This window comes from Maniola hyperantus, chromosome 2 (assembly GCF_902806685.2).
Source record: "Maniola hyperantus chromosome 2, iAphHyp1.2, whole genome shotgun sequence".
In the NCBI taxonomy this organism is placed as follows: domain Eukaryota; kingdom Metazoa; phylum Arthropoda; class Insecta; order Lepidoptera; family Nymphalidae; genus Maniola; species Maniola hyperantus.
This window is the reverse complement of record NC_048537.1, coordinates 13,042,037-13,062,905: the sequence shown is the minus strand read 5'-3', so window position 1 is coordinate 13,062,905 and position 20,869 is coordinate 13,042,037. Positions and strand designations below refer to the sequence as shown.

Here is a 20,869-nt window from a genome sequence, read left to right as displayed (position 1 = left end):
TCGAGGTACGTAGTGCCCCCCTCCTTTGGTTTGGCTCGTCTTGGTGGCACTGTCGTGCCCTCTGATAAAATTCTGTATTAGAATGTGCAGGTAAAGCCTCTTTCATACTACCCCATTTGGTATAGTAATCATACTTTGAAAGTAAAAAATATTAATTATTTGTTCATGAAGAGATATTATTTTTTTTGAAAAATTTACGGATTGGGGTTTTCCCTTTAGTTTCTCTAATCTGTGGGTTTTTCCTTTACGTGTGCTAGACCTACCTACCTGCTAAATTTGCTTGATTCTAGGTCAACCGGAAGTACCCCATAGGTTTCTTGACAGACAGACAAACAGACAGACAGACAGAAAACGAAGTGATTCTATAAGGGTTCCTTTTTATAGTTTTCAGTCTAACTGTTGTAGATAAAAGTATTTTCGTAGCGCATTGCAACGATCCTTTGTAGTCAGTCAGTTTGTAGAGAAACTTTGTCGGGAGAAATTTCAATTTAAATATCTATGTAGTTAACTCTTAACAGAATGAAAACGTCTGTTGAATAAACGAGCAGGATAAAGTTCTTGCAGGATACACTAAAAGAAAAATTGATTAGACGACAAAATTGTACCTCTGCGTTCATACCGTAATAATACTAAGCATGCTACTATATTATTATGCTCTTACTTAATCAGTTTTGGCTCTAATCCAGTAAGGAAATTACTAGATATTTTAAATTCGCTGTCGTCCTGAATTGCCTTTATATGTTATTAAAAACAAGAAATTTATTTTGAATGGTAAATAAACTGTATTATTAAAATAGCTCAGCGATTTAGTTGATGGATTGAATACTGAAATCGAAGGGGCAAGTTGTCTCTGATCAATTAATATATCTCATTGAACTATGGTTGTATATCCACTTCTAGTAATTAACAAGCTTAGTTGGAGGGGGAAAGGGGAACATTAGTCGAGTTTAAACTTTAAATAAAAGCGCTGATTACCTAGTGGTTAAGACATCGGCCTCCTATTCGGTGGGTCCGGGGTTCGAACTCTAACTTTTCAGATTTATGATCATTTTGCTTTAACGGTGAAGGAAAACATCGTGAGGAAACTTGCATGCCTGAGAGTTCTCCATTATTTCTCAATAGTGTACGAAGTCTGCCGATCCCCAATTGGTTAGCGTAACGGACTATGGCTAAATATGCTCATTCCGAGAACCTGTCTCAGTATGCGATGCAACGATGGGTTGTTGTTGATGATGATGATGATGATTTTACTTACCTAATTATGATTGTCCAAGTAGGCAAATTATTTCACAAATTTATGTTAACCAAATTATTTATTTCATAGCTTTTGGGCCAATTCAGTTAGGAAATAGATAATTAAGCCTCTCGTCGTCCCGTCGTCGAATACAAATCTTGATTCCGTATTTGCTCAGATTTTGCATATAACTTCGGAAAGCTATAACAGCGAAATTGAATTCGTCGTCAGCATGTTACGTAAGCAGAACCTGGAAGTGGGTATGGGTTGAGTATGAATAATATTACTTATATCATCGGGTTTGCAAGGGAAATGTCCACTGTAAGTAAACAAGGGTACGGGATTATAGCTTTTATACATTTAGGGAATCTGTATTTCGGATAAATCGTTTTTCTCTAGCGTGTTCCCGGTATTTAAAGAGGGTCTTCTTATTTTTTATTGTAAACTTTTCTCTTTATTCTCCTCAGATTTTTCAGGTTTTTTTTTGTACGTAAATATAAGTTCGTAACTCCGCTGTCAACAAAGCTTACAATCAATTGTAACTGTTTGTCTCTATAAAATAAAAATAAAATAAAATAAAATAAAATAAAATCAAGGCTCTGCTGATTATGATTTATACTTGAATAGTAGGTACCTACAAAATGCGTACCAGAAATCGGGTGTGGAACGTAAGTAAAATTGATCTAACATTAAGTTAAGTAGGAGTGGGTAAGTGGGTTCGACTAAGCTGTAATAATTTCTTGCTGACAGCTATGTAGGCCACGGGCAGCTTTATGAAGCCAGTTTAACCTACATTTATAAAGGTTACGAGTGTTTACGCTTATGCTACGCGACCTGCAGCATTTGACAAATGTTATTTTATTAGAAACTACATAGATAGGTAATGCTCGCGACTACATTCGCGTGGATTCATTTTTTTGAAAATACCGTGGTAATTCCTTTATTTCCAGAATAAAAGTAGCCTAGGTCTTGCAGATCTTTAAGTATAATATATCCAAGAAAAAAATCATGTCAATCCGTTGCATCATTGCGACGTGAGGGGGATTCCAATACAAGACGCATTTTATAATATTAAAAGTATTATACTTTGAATGTATCTAGAAACATCTAAGTATAAAAGTAATTTTTTTAATTTGATTTAATTTAATTGTAAATAATTTTTATTTTTAATCCAGTGAATTGAAATATAAATCTATCTATTTTAGGTTAACAAGTTTATAAAATACATTTAAATCTAAATTAAAACTAAAATAACAAATATAAAATTAAAACTAAAATGTTATGAAGTAAGTATAAAGTTTAACATGTTTTAAACTATTCAACTTTGGACAATGGTTGTAACTTTGAACTCTACTAGTATCTATAATAGTACATAAATCTGCATAATATCATAACCCACAAGCACGCACTCACGCATACTCTCTCTCCCACACACAAACACACACCCACACACACACAGACACACATACACTCACACATACACCACACACATACATATGTTGTGATCACCTACTAGGTATTTTACTAGTTAATTGACTTTTATATTTTCATATTATTATATTATTGTAAAGCTGTTTAAATTATCAAACGTACTGTTATAAATACTTATATTTCATATCTATTTAATAATCTGTAAAAAATTGTAATCCTATTTGGCCCTTATTTTCAGTCTGTTATTATGTAAAATTTATTTGTTATATCGCTGTTGATTGCAAAAAAACAATAAAAAAAAAAAAAAAAAAAAGTGTATATGTTTCGGTAGGTTCACTAAGCAGACCATACAAAAGAAGTACCTACCTAGAACGACTGTCCATCAATTGTTATCGTCTGGTACTTACTATGATCATTGATCATAGTACACTTATAATTATCATAGTATACCTCCAGGTTTTGGCCACTGTCTATTTTATAACGACATGCTATTGGTACCAATCCGCGATTTTATTATTTTGAAAACTACACAAGTAGGTACCTTCTCAAAATAAATTTTGGACTCGTTTTGGGAACTGGGAAGAGTATCTGACTATAATGCTAGATTCTCCATTCTATTTATAACATCAAGAAATAGCCCTTTAAGTATTAGTGACGATAATAAAAGTGAACGCTAACGACTGTGATGTAATCAACAATCATTCAGACAACTATTAAGTCGATGATCGTTATGTTACGCTTTGTGAGCCCCACATAAAGTTTTACTGACGATTTTTATGTGCAGAGTCAAGTGGTGTTATTTCGGGACACGATTCAGAATGTGGTTGTCACGGTTTCCGTGAGCCTAAGTAAATACTGGTACTTATTACTTAGGTGCTTAGCGACGTTATGTCGCAAGGCTTTAATGTTAATAATATTACGTGCAGGTGTAGGTAGGTACCAAGGTTCATTAATATTCCTGCTTGTATGAGCCACTTTGAATAAATTGTTTCTTGTACTTATAAGCTCTTCTTAAGCTGATTAAAGCTCTTTTTTCTGCGCCATGACTTATGAGTAGGGAAAACAGCATCTTTAAAAAGGCTTTTATTAATTTTTTTATTCGGTTTTGAGTTTTGGCAGAATTTAATATTTTAATAATATCAAAGACTTTGCGGGAAATTATTTGGCTCTTTCTTTGTATGTTAGCTTATTTTCGTGAATTAAGTGGGAGTTAACAATTATTAGTTATCAGAATTAATTATATTTGTTATTTTTCTATTTGTGTATGTCTGTTGAAATAAACAAATTTAATTCTTTGGTTTGTTTTTTTTCACAACTGTATTGAAAAACGTCGCGTGATACACGGGTGTGTAGTTTATTATACAAACTCGTAACATAAAAAGTTAAAAACCCTCGCCTTCGGCTCGGGCTTGTTAATGTCAGCTCGTTTGCAATAACCTACTTTCCACCCTTGTATCACAGTGTACTATTATAGGTGAGTGCTATTTATGAAGTTACTTTTCAAATTAGAAACTAATATGTAGGTAAGGTTTCTTCGATTCGACATTTTTATCAGCTGTAAAAAAAGCTTTGACAATTTTTAAACATATTTAACAGTCAATGTAAAAAATTTAAAATATAACAGATGTAAACCTAGACAAAACTGAGGCAAAGTATGAAGCATCATTATTTGCTTACTGAATAATTCAAGGGTTCGATAAATTCCAATACAAACTACAAGTCGTTGAATCGCGTTCGGGTAATGGATTGGGAATATTAGCTAAATCTGAGTCGCACCCTTGCGGGTATTCGTCTTTTCTACAGCTATTCGATTTAGGGTTAGGGCGTAGGGCGTCGAAACATTGAGTACTGATTTCCACCACTTCACTCTGTTGTTATTGGTTTGGCGAATTATTGTAAGTACTTCTGAAAAGAAAATGCTTTACCATCAGGACTGTTTATTTTGAGAGCAAAATTGATGCAAATGGGTGGAATGGAGCCTACCTAGTACCTACTATTTATTAACTATACAATTTAGTAGAGCGATCCATAATTTGAACCACAGCCAAAATGCCGATATAATACTTTATACTACATTTAACTAAGATGGCTAAACTCAGTTTACCTACATCCTTTTCCGGAAAAAATATTTCAACTTAGGTAGGGGAAGTAGATGATATAAGGTGGTAGAGCAACCTATCCACCATAGGATATATATGGAATATGTATATGGAAATGTATATATGGAATATGGATAGGCCTATATGGAACCATAGGCTTATTATTTTTTGCAGGAGTTTACTTAGTCGCTTAGGTTCAACCTTCTTAAGTATACGCTTCTAAAAAATCATAGGTATGTTTAAATTTTTATCACATAGCAAAGTTCCTAAATGTTTCATTTATATAAATTACCCCTTCAAAAAAGATAATCTGAGCAATCATGCTACTTATAGCTAGATAATAATTGCCTACCTACCTAATGTACGCTGAAAGCTGTTCTGAAATTCAGCGTTCCACAAGATCGATTCGTTATCCGTTTCATAAACCAACGTCAATAGTATTAGCAATAGCTTCGAAGCTCGTCGCGTTCGTTACCGTCGACTTCGCTGTAAATGGGAATGAGAATCTCAAACGGAGCCCTTTTACGATCGGCAGTTTTTCTTGAAACACGACACTGGGGCGGACAATGCCGTGTTTAGTGTAAGAACACACTAGGGACTTTTTGCCTTTCATCTACGTGAGGAGATGGCACATATGAGTTAATTCCCTTATCTGTGGGAGATAGGAACGGAATACGGATCATTCGAAAATTTGCACACCAGTTGAGGCTGTTGAGCGGAATGGACTGTATGGACCATATAATTGTGGTTGTTTGGTAGATGCGAAGGCTGGTCTTCGTTAAAAAGGCACTTTGTATTTTGTGCACGCTTTAATAATAACAAACGTCCGCACAATACCGTGCTCGGAGCGGAGAGGAAGAGAGAGGGGCCTGGCAGTATTGCTATGCTAATTACATTACATTTTTATGTTGAACGCAACAGCTATATACAGGCTGATTTGCACTGTCATCATCGGCTCTAAAGTACCTATAACCTCAAGTGTAAGTTTAGCCTAAAAGTGCCCAAGCCCTTGCCGAAGCTTAACCCACGGGAAAAATTCAACGCTGCCCTATCACTCCTCACTGGACTGGCTATGAGTGAGTGGCCAGCTGTGGCCTAGCGCTGTAGTTTGATAGCTACAGTGACTTAGACGATTGTAGACGCGGCAGGAATTATCTAAATTTAGCCAATTTCGACAATAATTGCGATCATCATCATCATCATCATCAACAGATATGCGACCACCGGCTTGCTGTAAACAGGTCTCTCGTAGAGCCTTCTGCACGCCACGGTCTTTGGCCGCCTGAATTCAGCGGCTCTTTGCGGCTTGTTTCATGTCGTCTGTTCACCTAATTGGAGTCATCACCAATTCTAGCAATCAATGTCACCAATCGACTTAACCATCTTTCTTCCTTAAATAAGAGAGTGCAACTTTTTATCGCCTCGACATGTCCCTAGTGTGTTGTTCGTTTAAACCTAGTCGATAGCTAGATATTTATAGGGCGAGCTATCGCCAGCCGAGCTCCAGACTTTATTAAGCTGATGGGTATTACCTTACTTTGTGCATTATTGTCTGTGTCTTTCTTTCATAATAGCTATAAGTACTTGGCTTGAAATGGAATACATAATAAAAGCTATCGTTCTAAGCTTTCTTCAACTGTACTTACCTACTTATTTTAATAGTGTAATTGTGACTATATTTGGCTTTTACGAACTTACTAAATCTGTTATTATTATGAAGCTTTGATTACTACTAAGTATTTGCCTCAATAAGCTATTATTCATGGCTATAGCACTTACGAATTGCCGCAACGGAAGCTCAGATGGGAAGTTTTTCTGAATTCATTCAAAATTATCATCATACGGGCATTAGCTTAATTTCGCAAAATGTTCATAAATTATAACTATATATAACCTTCTTAGATAATTTCTCTTTCTATTGATGAAAACCGTATCAAAACTCGTACACTAGTTTCTGAGCTTAGCCCGAGTAAACACGAATTCAGCGCGGCGGGGGCCCGGGGGACTTTAATCTAAATATATAAAAGGACAAGGTGACTGACTGACTGATCTATCAACGCTCAGCTCAAACTACTCGACGGATCGGGCTGAAATTTGGGGTTATGTAGAATAGCTATTATGACGTAGGTATCCAGCTAAGAAAGGATTGTGTTGAAAAGTCACCCCGAAGGGGTGAAATAGGGGGTTGGAATGTGTGTAGTCCACCCGGACGAAGTCGCGAGCATAAGCTAGTTTACAATGTAGTGAATTTTATTTAGGGTATTGTGAAGACAAACCTATTTTAAATAGAAGCCTTTCGATGAAGAATATCGATGTAGATTGCCTTACCTATTGTAACATAAATATTATTGTAGATATTGGGGTTGTACGATCGGACCCTCTTTACCATACCGTGACCCAATTTTCGTAAGGGGGGTGTTGTTTCCTCATTGGGGGCAGGGCCACCATTCAAGCAGATACGTGCAAGCCGTCATCTCTCCATTTTGGAAACGCATTGCATGTTATTGAAAACATCATCAAGGGATCTTGAAACTTCATTCACTTAGTCATATCCAAAGAATGGCCACTCAGCGAAAGTCTACAGTATAAATTTTTAATGTAAGTGTACGTTGAAAATAATCTAAAACAAAAGAAAAAATGGTAGTATTACTACATATACCCCAAAGTTGAAGGGTCGTCCGCTGTAAACAGTATTTATCACTGTGGGTTCCCACAACTTCCCACTTTTAAAGGCAGGGTTAGACATAACGCGCGACGAAACGCGGCTCCTTGACTTTGTACTTTTAACACAAGGAATGGATGGAGTTAGTAATCTGTTTACCTTGTTTTGTTAAACTTACGGCAACCGCCGTAGGTAGGTATTCATACGCATTCATCCGATCCGAGTCCGTGGAAATACGTTCCGAAGTTTTCATAGAACTATTTGCATGGTAGCTTATGACATAATATGACTTAGACATTTTTTATATCCATATTTTCACGGATTCGGATCTGATGAGTGCGTGATCGCCCTTATAGTGAATATTTTACGCTGTAGTCAATAAATGAGAACTGCAATATATGGAGGCGTCCAAGTTCCCATTGAGCAGCGCGTGAAGGAGTTGCACTACTACCGTTGCATAGTGTCGCGAGATGTCTACATAACATTATGCTCCGTAGTGTGACGACTGACAATGGTGCTTTATTACAACTAATACTCGTTTACATGTGCTGCATATAAAAAATGCTAGCGACGGAGGCTGGTGAGCGGCATGGATACTTTCATACAGCAGCGCGGGAAAAAGGCCGGAGGCAGTTTTTTATCTCACGCTGATCGTCAGTGCCGATGGGTATCTATGGTATAGGCCGTATAGGTACGGGCCATGTACTCGTATGTCTATGAAGCTTCCTAAATAAGCTGACTGGTTGGCACTAGATCGCCAGCGCTGACAATCAGCGCGAGAAGAAAAATCAATTTAAGTTAAAAGCATAACGCATAACTGAGTAGGTTCCTGCGGTAGTGGGACGGGAGGGGTTGTGACGACTTGACGCGAGAGCTCAGTGATGCGGATCTCAGGGATGCGATAAGATCGGCAGCTTAGTATAGCGTTAAGTTTAAAGTTGAGAACTATAAAGCACACTTTGACTGCCCAGACTGCCCTACGCTTTGCGTCTGTCCAGGACTTTAAAGGGCTCGCACTTCGCCACGAAATGACGAAGCGACGATAAAACATTTTATGTCACTATACTTTTGTTTACTTCAAAGGGTAGGGTTTCGATGACAGGCAAATGTTAGGAGCTCGGGAGGGGAAAACAATTGCGTCGCTCTCTACTCGTGTTTAACATAACAGTTCCGTGAAAATCCTTTGGTGGTTATGAAAGCGCTCGTTTAGACGGATATGAAAATAAATTTTCCCCTTTCGCACCGTCACACGGTTACCCAGCCTTTTGCGGTGACTACCTCGTACCTACCGACTAGGTAAGTATTTCATAGCAGCAGGTATTTATTATTTTGCAAGATTTACCTAACTTATCTTCGATTTTTAACATTCTCAACGTAACATATGTATTTTATATCCAACTAGCTTATGCTCGCGACTTCGTCCGCGTGAACTACACAAATTTCGAACCCCTATTACACCCCCTTAGGGGTTGAATTTTCTAAAATCCTTTCTTAGCGGATGCCTACGTCACAATAGCTATATGCATGCCAAATTTCAGCCCGATTCGGTCCAGGTAGTTTTGAGCGGTGCGTTGATAGATCAGTCAGGCAGTCAGTCAGTCAGTCAATCAGTCACCTTTTCCTTTATATATCTAAATATGCTCCAATCCAATGACTTTTTGTTACTGGCTTTATACAGGTGATCAAGTCAAAGATTTGTTCAAGGACCTAAAGTAGTATCTATACCACCAAAATAGATAACGGTACCAACAGTCATAGGCAGTATTTTACTATTACAGACTGTATATTTTATATTACAGACTGCTTATTTCCTTTGTCTATTTCTTGGTTTGTTCGTACCTACCTACTGGTTCGGTACGAATAGACTAATAAATTAAACAGACAAACTATTAGCCTACCACTTTGGGATACTAGAGACAACACATTTGGAAATCGTGGACATTTTTATTAAAAGACACACTTATCTTTTTTAATTACTTAATGTCTTCACTTGAGTTGGTAGATAGGTACTTTTCTTTGGCGGTCTTGACTACAGAACGATGGGAAAATAATGATAAAGTAAATCGAATCCCACTTGCTTTGAACTCGGTGGTTGGTAAATATCTCAAAGCTCTTTTTATCCTATTGCCTACTTAAGAAAATTTGTAACGTCACACTTTTCTTTGGGGCGGAATTCGATGGTTCATTATTCTTTTCATTTGCAAGCCCAATAATTTTTTTTATTTTTAATGTTCTTTATTTGTCGTCTTTTACCACGTATTTGTGGCTTTTGTCAATTGAAATTTAGGTAGATAATCGCAAAAAGAAAAACTATTTTTCACATTCTTATATATGTATACCTAATATTCTACTACTGTGCTGATGTTTAAGTTACATCTCATATTTTCTATTCTTTGGAGACATTATAAAGAACGTATAAAATACCTCATATTATTCCGAAAACAATACGTTTTAGAATCTTTTGTTGCTCATACCTACGTCACTTGCAGGTGCCGGCGGCGGCATGCTGGGCGCGCGGCTCAAATCATGGATGGAAGCGCAGCTGGGGCGGGCGAAGAAGCGTAAACAGAAGCAGACAAGGCAGACGACGCCGACCACGCCCGTGCCACCTCCGCACCTGTCGTCTCCCGAGAGCGCCTACAGCACGGGCTACTCGACCGATTGGCACGTCGCCAGGCGCGCCCCGCCCGCATCGCTCGCCGCTCCGCTGGTGCCTCCCCCCGCCGCCGCCCGCGCCGCCCACCACTCACCTGTACCATGAACCGGCAAAGGTAAAGTTTTATTGTATTATTTGCTAAGTAAATCATGGACGCGCAGTTAGGGCGCGCGAAGAAGTATAAAAACAAGCAGACAAGGCATACAAGTTACAACGCCGAGGTCGCTCGTGCCACCTCCTCCTGTCATCTCCTGAGAGCACGGGCTGTTCGACTGATGACACATCGCCTGGCGTGCCGTTCGTATAACTCGTTACTCCGCTAGTGCCTCCCCCGCTGCCTAATCAACCCTGTGACCTGTGACACCTTTTGCATGAAAGTAAATAAACATATAATACTTAATATGTATCGTCTAACTTGATTGATTCTCAATCATGCTTCTTCATCAAGTTACTGAAAAATTAAATCGCCGTTTTAGTTAACTTTTCTATGAATTACTAAGTGGCCAGTCGAGATAGAGTTTATCTTACTAGACGCCCATTTAAGCTTTTGAATCTCCGCTCGTCGCTCCGCTCTTCGCTCCGCTTATGGCTCGTTCACTAGCCGCTCTGCAAAGTGCAAGTAGATATCTGTCATGAGCAGGCAGGTAAATTATAATATTCAAAACAATAGTACTCGTAACTGTAGTGTTTTAAGCTCTTTGTTATAAAGCAACCTTTCAACGAGAAGGTTGAAATATCAATAGCGGTTTTTACAAAAGTCGGTCAAGTGCGAGTCGGACTTGCACACGAAGGATTCCGTACCATCGTACAAGACATATCTAATACTTTTCATTCTGGAATTTTAATTTTTCGTTGCTATAGCGGCAACAAAAATACACATTTTGTGAAAATTTTAACTCTCTACCTATTACGGTTCACGTGAGCTACAGCCCACTGACTGGACGGACGGACGGACGGATGGAGAGCAGAGGGTTAGTAATAGGGTCCTTTTGGGTACGGAACATCTTCGCCTATATGTACCTAAGTTCTATGACTTTCTAGAACATCGTTTCAAAACCTCAAGAAAATAGGGTTCGGACGGTGGAAGGTGTGAAAATCATTTCTTCCTCATGGTCTTCGAGTTGGGGGTCTACGTTGTAACTTGTATAGTACGCAACAGGTCAAGATGGCAATCGGGGTATGAGGCGGGGAGACACCCCGCACGCCCGCACGTCACCCGTGTTATCCCGCACCGGGTTAGTACGGGGGCTATGCGGGTGTGCGGGCATCCTCACCCCGGTTGCGATCTCGACCTGTCGCGTACTGTAGGTAGAGAAAACTATGTAGGTTTTCTCTACAAGCAACGCGCCGCGTAAAATCTCAAGTTTCTAAGCCCAGCAGCGGTTTAAACTATAGGGTGGGGTGGCTGTAAGCCCCGTATGTAAAAAGTACCTACTCTGTGCTGTAGGTATAAACTTAATTATATTAGGTACTTAACTATAGAACGCGACAGGTTGAGATTGCAATCGGGCTATGAGGCGGGGGAACGCCCCGCACACCCGCACGTCACCCGCGCTCACCCGTACTGGGTTAGCGCGGGGATATGTCCCTTCCCGATTGCTATCTCGACCTGTCGCGTATTACAGGTAATATGCCTGTACGTACATTAACGTCAGTCAGTCAGTTTTATCTTTTACTAGCTTATGTGCGCGACTTCGTCCACGTGGACTACACTTTTCAAACCCCTATTTACCACCCTTAGAGGTTGAATTTTCAAAAACCCTTTTATAGCGAATATGAACGTCATAATAATATGTAGCTATCTGCATTGCAAATTACAGCCCGATCTGTCTGAGCAGTGCGTTGATAGATCAGTCAATTAGTCAGTCAGCTTTTCCCTTTGAAGATAATTGTGAAAAAGATACGAGAGATATTTAATTATAGGTAGGTATAGGCTAGATACAGATTTATTTTCTCTTTAATTAACTACTCGTGAACCCTAGATACGCATAACCTTTAGTCAACAGGTTTTTGAATCTGGTTTATTAATTAACTGGAGCGCACGGATTGCGGGGGAGGGATTCATCTGAGCTAATAACAGTCTGATCGCTCATTAGCATTTAACGTTCACTACGTAACTACGTAATAAATTCTCTTCAATCAATGATATTAGAAGAAAATCTAATATCATTGTCTTCAATATTATTTTTATGTATCTACCAACCTGAGTCCCGACTTTTTGCGCATTTTTAGGTTCCGAACCTCAGAAGAAAAAAATTACCAAATGCGAGTCAGTCTCGCGCAGTGAGGGTTCCGTACTACAATCGTATTTTATGACCGTTTAAATTAATATCATTGCCATTTTATTGCTAATAAGGAAAGTCCTTCAATGTGCCAATAGATGGCGCTATGTGTTTGTAAAATGGCGTAATTGTTGCTAAGCTATTCAGTTATAAGAAGAACTCGTGGTCAACTTTCATACTTCCTTGTCTTGGGGAGCATAGTGCGCAGTGATCGTAAAGTGAGAGCACTGATGCTGACACCCAGTTATACTTGTATAACATACCCGCGCCCGGCTGCCGTTAAGGGAGTCCGAGCGCAATTTTTGAAAGGCCCTTTTACTTCACAGAGGGCTATATCAGTATCCGAAACTTTACTAGCAAATAAATGGATACCTGTATGCTATAGTCTTCGACAGGTTGAGGTGGCAACAGGGTTTGAGGCGGGTGGACGCCCCGCACACTCGCACGTCACCCGCGCTCGCCCGCACTGAGTTTGCGCGAGGTTGTGCGGGTGTGCTGGGCGTTCCCTCCCTGATTGCCATTTCAACCTGTCGCTTACCATAGGTTCTATCTTCTCCTTAGTTACCTATCATCTACTATCTTCTTCTTTTCTATCCTTTTAGGGTTCTGTACCCGAAGGGTGCCAACGAGACCCTATTACTAAGTCTCAGCTGGTCGTCCGTCCGTTCGCCCGTCTGTTTATCAGCGGGCTGTATCTCGTGAACCGTAATAGCTGGTACAGAGTTGTTTTCACTGAATGTGTATTTTTATAACAACAAATAATATAAGTTTCAAAATGGCTGCCATGAAAATTAAAATAACAATTCAAAAGTTATATTATTTCTTGTACGATGGTACGGAACCGTTCGTATGTAATTCCGTCTCGCACTTGGCTGTTTTTTATTTTTCGAGGTTTTAAAATAATATTACCAAATATTGCGTTTTGCTGAATTTTGTAAATATCTGTTTGTAAGTAGGTGGGTAATGTGCTTAACAATATAGGTCGCACACAGTGGCGTGCAGCTCATAGAGGCATAAAAGCACTGCTTACCTAAGAAATAGTTACCCTAGTTGAAATAGTGCTCAATGTAAATAGGTACCTTCCTAAATACTGCTTACCCTGGCTTTGAAAATGAACCCTGTGCACGCCACTGACTCGCACATTCAATTTTGATCCTTTGAGCAGCCCAATCAATATTAACTGTGAAAATTCTATTTTTATAATATTAACCTTGTGCCACCACCATGATTAACCATTCGCCGGCCCACTACAGAGGATGGGTTTCCTCTCAGAATGAGAAGGATTCAGGATATAGTTCACCACGCTGGCCCAATGCGGATTGGCAGACATTTAAACCATGTGCCATTTGATTGATTTTCTTAAAATTAAATTGACAGACATATTTATATTGATGAATTAATATTGCCCAATTTTGCAAAACATCCTTTATTGAAGTTGGTTACTAATTTATTTCAGCGTCGTTCGAGCATCGCAGTACGAAAAGTCGCGCCTGAACCGACGGTTTGTGCCACCCCGTCGCCTCGACCCAGGTGTCGCATCCGGACTAACCCCTGGCTGGGAGGCACGTCGCCCAACGCTAGGAGGAGAGCTCCCAGCGTGCTGCATCAGCAGTCGTTGCAGTGCCCGCAGGCGCCCACTCTGCACCATACGCCTTATTCGCTGGATTCACACCCGAAATACGGCTCAAGGTAATGTCATATTTTCTAAAGCCTACCTATTACTGTTGCTCGATTGCGGTAGAGTGACAGCTACAATGTCACGATTGCAATGACCTCTGATTGGTTGACGCTCGCTCACTATTGGCTAAAATGCATTGCGCCAATCACAACAATCGAGATTGTAATAATGGTTGATGCAGGTTTTACGAAATCGACCTTTTGTATTTTGTTGCCACCCACTACTAAATTATCACCAGATTATCAGTACGTAAGGTTCACAGTTTTGTCGACCTTGTCAGTTTTAAATCAAAATACTTACTTATTCATCTATATGTTGAAGAAGAAGAATGTTGAGAATGTCTTGGATACAGCGTGTCAAGAATACAACGGTATTATAAAGTCTAAGCAAAGATATTGAAATTCTGAAAATGGTAAAAGTGCGGAAGTTGGATTATTTTGCCCATATTATGAGAAATAGCAAGTGCGACCTCCTTCAGCACATAATTCACAGGAAAATAGCCGGCCGAAGAAGATCATAGTGGCTCAAGAATTTACGCCAGTGGTACGGGAAGAGTACCGTTCTTTATTCCGCGCAGCAGCGTCCAAGGTGCAGATAGCCATAATGGTGGAACAGCCAATATTTTAATAAGTTTAAGTACTTAATTTTGTTTGTAATTACTTAAATACTTTTTATTGATTTCAGATCGCCGCACTTATCACCACACCTATCACCCCACCTATCACCTCACATATCTCCAGAACCCTACAAAACACCGTACTACAGAGGCGGGGCGTCCAGCGATGAAGAGTGTCGTGGGATGAAACCTCGAGGAAGGGAAACGGCTATCCTCTCTGATGCTGATGTGGACTCGGATGGTGACACGGGGTTAGACGGTGGGGATGAGGATGAGCCGGATAGTACGGCATCACCGGGTAAGAGAAGGGCAAGACGACGGAGACCTCCTCGAAGAACTCCACGCTCTGCAGGTGGGTATAAATAAATTGACTATAGAATGGCTTTTTACTCTTTAAGTTTTAATGCTGCAGCGCATTGATATTACGTAATGAATTTTTCCAATAAATCCAAATTTTCAGGAGCAACGCCGCCTCGAATGCGACGTCGATGCCATGCACCCACAGCCCCACCTGTCAGAGAACGGGATCCACTCCTCGAAGCCGATCGGGAAGCGGAACGAAAGTACCGGGAACTGATACGGGAGGCGGAGAAGCTCCTTGTCACTGTTTCAAGATCTCCTATCGAGCCACCGCACAACCCTAGAGTCAGGGAACTCAGGGCTACTGAGGTACATACAAATATTATTTTGCCATAAGACCTACCTGCTTGCCAAATTTCATGATTCTAGATCAACGGGAAGTACCCTATAGGTTTTTGACAGGCACAACGAAGTGGTCCTATAAGGGTTCCGTACCTCTAAAGGTAAAAAGGAACCCTTATAGGACCACTAAAAACTTGCTTTTAGACCTGTCACTTTAGAGATTTATGTACAACCAAATGAACACCATTTTTTCAATTGTAGTTGACCCCTTGTTGACTCCTAACCTCATACCTACTCATTTTAATAATTCGCAATATTTTTGTGACCAAACTCTACCTTGTTAACCCTGGCTCCCCTTATTTGAAGGTGGATGCACCCCGACGGAGCCCAGAGCGCACTCACGTGACAAATTTCATCCGCGCCAACTCCCCAGAACCCCCCCGTCGACTCTCACCAGTAGCGCGTCGCTCCCCCCTCGCCGCACCGCCACCCCCCCGGCCCCAAGTGCAACCCCCCTCGCCAACGGATAGACCGCACTCTGAACCACCGAAGAGGAAGGCCTACGCAAGAGATGAGGTAACGCGTTAAACTACTTTTTATTTGTATTCAAACCATTTTTTTAATTCATAGACTAGCGCGTAGCTGCAATGATACCTGCTGGGCTGGTAATAATAATAATAATAATAATAATGTTCTTTATTTCAGGCAAAATGTACCGTAAATGTAAGTTATAATGCAGCCTAAGATGGAGCGCACTTGCCTAGAAATTCCTGAAAGGCCGGCAACGCATCGGCGGTTCCTCTAGTGCAAATGTTCATGGTTGGCGGTTATCACTTAACATCAGGTTACTCGCCTGCTCGTTTGCTCACTATCTTTAAAAAAATATATATATATATAATTGAAAAGTACTAATAATATGTCGTCCAGGATTCCTGAGATACATCAATGCTAGTAGGAGCATCTATGCTAACTTGCCTGAGTCTTATTCAAGAGATGAGATAAACAATAAGTCCAACAGCCAATAACCTTCCTTGGAAACTAAAGTCAGCCAAAACTGTCTTTCAACTGAGACAAGCGAAATTTCCGACATCAGCTTTTGTGTAACGTCATGACTCACAGGGTGTTTCAGTGAATTCCGCAATACTTGATGTTAGTGAATAGCTGATCTAATAATTTGCCCATCACAGACAAGTGCGGCACAGAATTAACTGAAGGCATTTATCAGATGTTTTGAATGCTAATATCCAATAGAACCCACCTTATGTTGAGTGATTCCCCGTAGTTATAATATTACTTACAACAATGAGCTTTATAGGCAATAAATAATAATAAATTATAATAAAGCTTGGTTTAATTTGTGGTAGATAGATATTAAAAGGACAATGGCTACGGATTATCTCTTTGGTTATTCCCTATATTGACGATTGTTTATATCGTTTTCTATAGAGTGCGTGGTTTCACTTGCATTAAAGTATTTTATTTCATAGGTCACGTCAGGTCATATCGGCCATAGGGGATATACCTTTGGCTTTTAATAAAACTGACCGAGATACACAATTAACTTGAATTAACATACATATTAATTTTCATATATAACAATAATATTAATTATTTATACGTAACAAGTGGGTATTTCCAGTTAAAATCACTATAACTAAGTATATCAATATCATAATGGAATCCTCCATTAGACATCTGCCATTAGGTGTGGGTACAGTAAAGGTAGTAAACACTGTTCGGCGCCGACTTAAATGACTTTACTAATTTGTAATTTAATTAACGAACATAATATTATGAAGGCGCAGAACACTAATTGTTTTTTTAATTGAAACATTTATTTTATTTAAGTACGAACCTTGAACATTGTAAGTAAAAAGTAACGCAGATATAAATGCAAGGTCACGCAGTTCGTCCTTTATGTTACAGCTAGATATATCATTTCCGATAAACAGACTGAAGGTGTATTTACGTACCCATATAATAATAACATAGCCCATAGTGAAGCCCATTTCTCTTATCAGAAAGCAAAAAAGTTGAGGAGTATTTACTCAGTATAAGTCCTGCAAATTGCTATTGCGCTGGAACCATGTCTCATTATCATCGAAATGACGTCGTTTTGACGTCAGCCGAAATAAAAATATACCACCAGCTCGAAACTTCAGTCTAGTGCTGACATCACTAAAATGGCGGCCACGCGCATTAGCAATTAGCGGAAATTATACTGAATATGTTAAATCACTTTGGTAATGAGATTTGTTTTACCTACCTATGTTATGAATTTAAACGTGAGAGCACTCTTTTTATGATATGAATTATGAAGCATCCCAAAAACTACGAACAATCGCAACCTTTCACAATACTTTCACCTAGCATAATCTTGTTTACAGGTATTACAGACACTGGAAGGACTGCGCAAGAGTTTACAGCAACAATCGGCGCTACTAGCAGTACAACGCACTCGCCTCGACTCCCTCTGAAGTAGTTCACCTGGTTTACATTAATTTCCAAGCCAGTATTCCAATAGGGTTATGCACGATTTCAGAATTGATCCAGTCATACACGGCAGTTCATTCCAGCTGGATTGCTTACTGGATTTAGTGCATTGGAAGCCACTATATACCAGTAACAGAGATGGCATCCAGAAAGTGACTGTCCACGATTAAATGCAAATATAGATAGAGTATGAGCTGTACCTTAAAGGCGGATCTAAATAATATGCATGTGATGGCGATAATGATGATGATGATATTGGAATTAAAACGATGTTTGTGTTGTTTTAGTAGCAATCCAGAGCTGGATTGGATTGACTTGGAACATTGTTGGAATAATGTAAACCTAGTATAAAGATATGTTTTGGCGGTTGCTCGAATGTGTGTGGTCTAGCAATCGCGCGTCGCCAAAACGTAGGTACTGAAACTCCTTGCCAAATAGAAGTAGATTTTTATGTTTACATAATATCCTTGTAGATTCTTTGTTGGCCCACACATTTGCGTCCAATTTGCAAACTTATTACCAATGACTATAAAGCCTACAAAATTATGAATACCTAATGGGTTCAAAATGGCACTCTAAGCCTAATAGAAAATATTGACGGAGGAATATCTCCTCAAAACTATTCATTGAATCACCATCCGAATACCAAAAATCCCAATTTCAAAAATATGTTACGAAAAATACGTACCGATTCAAATATATCCACCGAAAATTGTAATTAGTTATAATTACACTTTTTGGCCGAACTTTTTATAGTAGGTAATATTATTAAATTTAATCAAACAAAACATCAAAAATTTGGAGGAGACCAATTATCTTCCACACCTTCCTTTGTAAAAAGAACGATAATATTTCGGACATGGTAATTTCCAAACGAGTTTTACCGTTATAATTCACTTTTTTAACGTAGGTAAACCATAATTTACTTGAAAGTAACTGCAAATGACAGTTGCAACGTAGAAGTTTATTTTCACCATGTTCATATTTTCCTGAGCAAATTAAGTTTTGCCATTAGCCTCAACTAGGTACTTAGATACACTTTTTTAGGAGGTTTCGGGGGGTGTTGACCACATAATACTCGCTAAGTAATATTTTAGAGTTACCTACTTTATTATAGGGACGTAAGTAGGTTAGTATGCAGAATATTTAGTTCTATATTGGGTCAAAAGTTGCATTCTGGATGCAAGTTTTTTTGGGGTTGTAGCTCTTCCATATTTCCTAGACAAATCCCTCCAAGATCTAGGTCTAGTCGTCATACTATTAGTAGTTAGTACTTAGTAGTATAGTGTTGTTATCGTTTCGTACCTATAGGCGAGGCCATTTTTATTATTCCAAATACTTAATACTTGTAGTGACATTTTATTCATAGTTAGATTGTGAACGGCTGTTGCATTTGTGCAAGATTGGTAAGAAATTTTTCACAATTTTATACAAGTTGCATAATTTCAGATTTTTTTTTCTAGATACCTATTAAAAGCATTCTACTAGATAAATAACAAAATTTCGTAACTTGTCAATCAAATGAAGAAAGCCTTAAAGTTTTCATAGCTGAGCTGTACTTACCTACATAGTTTTATAGCCCATTTACGAGCATTTATAGCTCTGCATAACAGCAACAGCCATCAGATTAGGGCATTAGCACATGTATCAAGTATTGTAGCGTAGTACTAGACAAGTATTAGCGGTCTCCCTAGCGTAAGCAACCGTGGCCACGGCGTAAGACTGCCTTTACTTCATATACAATGTTAGTCGTTACAATTTGGGCTAGGGATGTATTACGATTATTTTTACAATAGCGACTGAAATCGTTTACGATATCATGTTAAATACATAATTATTATACTTAAACTGCATATTATTCTAATATTATCGCTCCTGTAATCGTGATACGGCCTTGGCTTTACTGTTTAGGCACTCGACTGATGATTAAGCCCATAAAAATATAATAACAAAATATTACAAAAAATAATTTGTTAACCGATGAATTAGGTCAATTTCTGTTTAAAGTTCATACCTATATTGACTTTTATATAAATTCTAATACAAAATATAGTTGAAGTACCTGAAGTGTATTATTTATTGCGAATTAATTATATTATTTGATGAGTGTGAATTACAAATAGCTTAATTCGAAGAGAAGTATTAATTATTTAGGTACCTAATGATAAAAAATTAAAAAAAAAAACAATTTTATCAATCCATCTTGAGGATTTAGGAACGCGCGCTACTACCTTGATAAGTTTTTTATGAATTGAACTACTGAATCCGAGGGATGGACTGTAAAAAACATTATGAAATGTAATTTTACTAAGTTATTTGTTATAATAGTAATCATCGGTCGAGTAATAAGGGCAACCCCAGTTGGTCCCATATTTTTGTTAGTGCAATTTTAGGCGAGAACGCGAGACATCGCTATCATCTGCCGAATGTAAATATTTAATCATTTAAAAGCCTAGCACCCCCACTAGCGACATTTGTCATAGTGACAAAAATCCCTATGTATTTGTATGGAAATATACCTAAATTTAAAATTATGTCACTGTCATAATATAACTAGTGAGCATAGTTTTCTAAAAAAATGTACCAACATTAAATTACGTGACAAGAGTCGCTAATGGGGTCATAGGCTTACTTGTTTATTGTAAGTATAAATAAGATTTATACGTTTAGTTGAATTTTCATTAAAACATTAAAAATATAAATGGTTTTCTTAACATAATTGTCATCTCGACCTATCGTGTTCTCGTTGTACTTATACCTAGATAGATTATTTACTTATTGCTGCCTGCGGTTAACTGCTGCAATCGAATTAATATTACCTATCTACCTCCTTACTTATTTAATTTAATTTTCATTGAGCAAAATAAAACTATTATTATCAATTCTCAAGACTGCTTGTGGCTACTACAAAACGTTCGCGGTACCTAATACGCCCGTTTTTTTCTGTTTGGCCGAAAGTCAGTAGGGGGTACGTATTTTTAAGCCGCAAAGAGCGGTTTTGACTTCTAGTTTAGCCGAGATTTCGCCGGCTAGGGTCTGCCATCTTGGCCCAAGCTGGAAGCTGGCTTCGTCGTGG

The 20,869-nt window shown here is 38.7% G+C and overlaps 1 protein-coding gene and 1 non-coding gene across 2 annotated transcripts; both read left to right on the top strand.

Annotated features, from left to right (window-relative positions):
• Positions 1–20,449, top strand: LOC117990750 (serine/arginine repetitive matrix protein 1). Its single transcript, XM_034978245.2, is given in 8 exon segments — positions 1–5; positions 9,916–10,142; positions 10,144–10,197; positions 13,821–14,053; positions 14,727–15,010; positions 15,119–15,327; positions 15,667–15,876; positions 17,688–20,449. Coding segments are annotated over 7 exon segments (1,293 nt in total). The 5' UTR covers positions 1–5; positions 9,916–9,929; the 3' UTR covers positions 17,778–20,449.
• LOC117995450 (U4atac minor spliceosomal RNA) lies at positions 12,541–12,674 on the top strand. Its single transcript, XR_004675519.1, has one exon. It is a non-coding gene; the product is annotated as a U4atac minor spliceosomal RNA (small nuclear RNA).
• Positions 20,450–20,869: the final 420 nt, after the last annotated feature.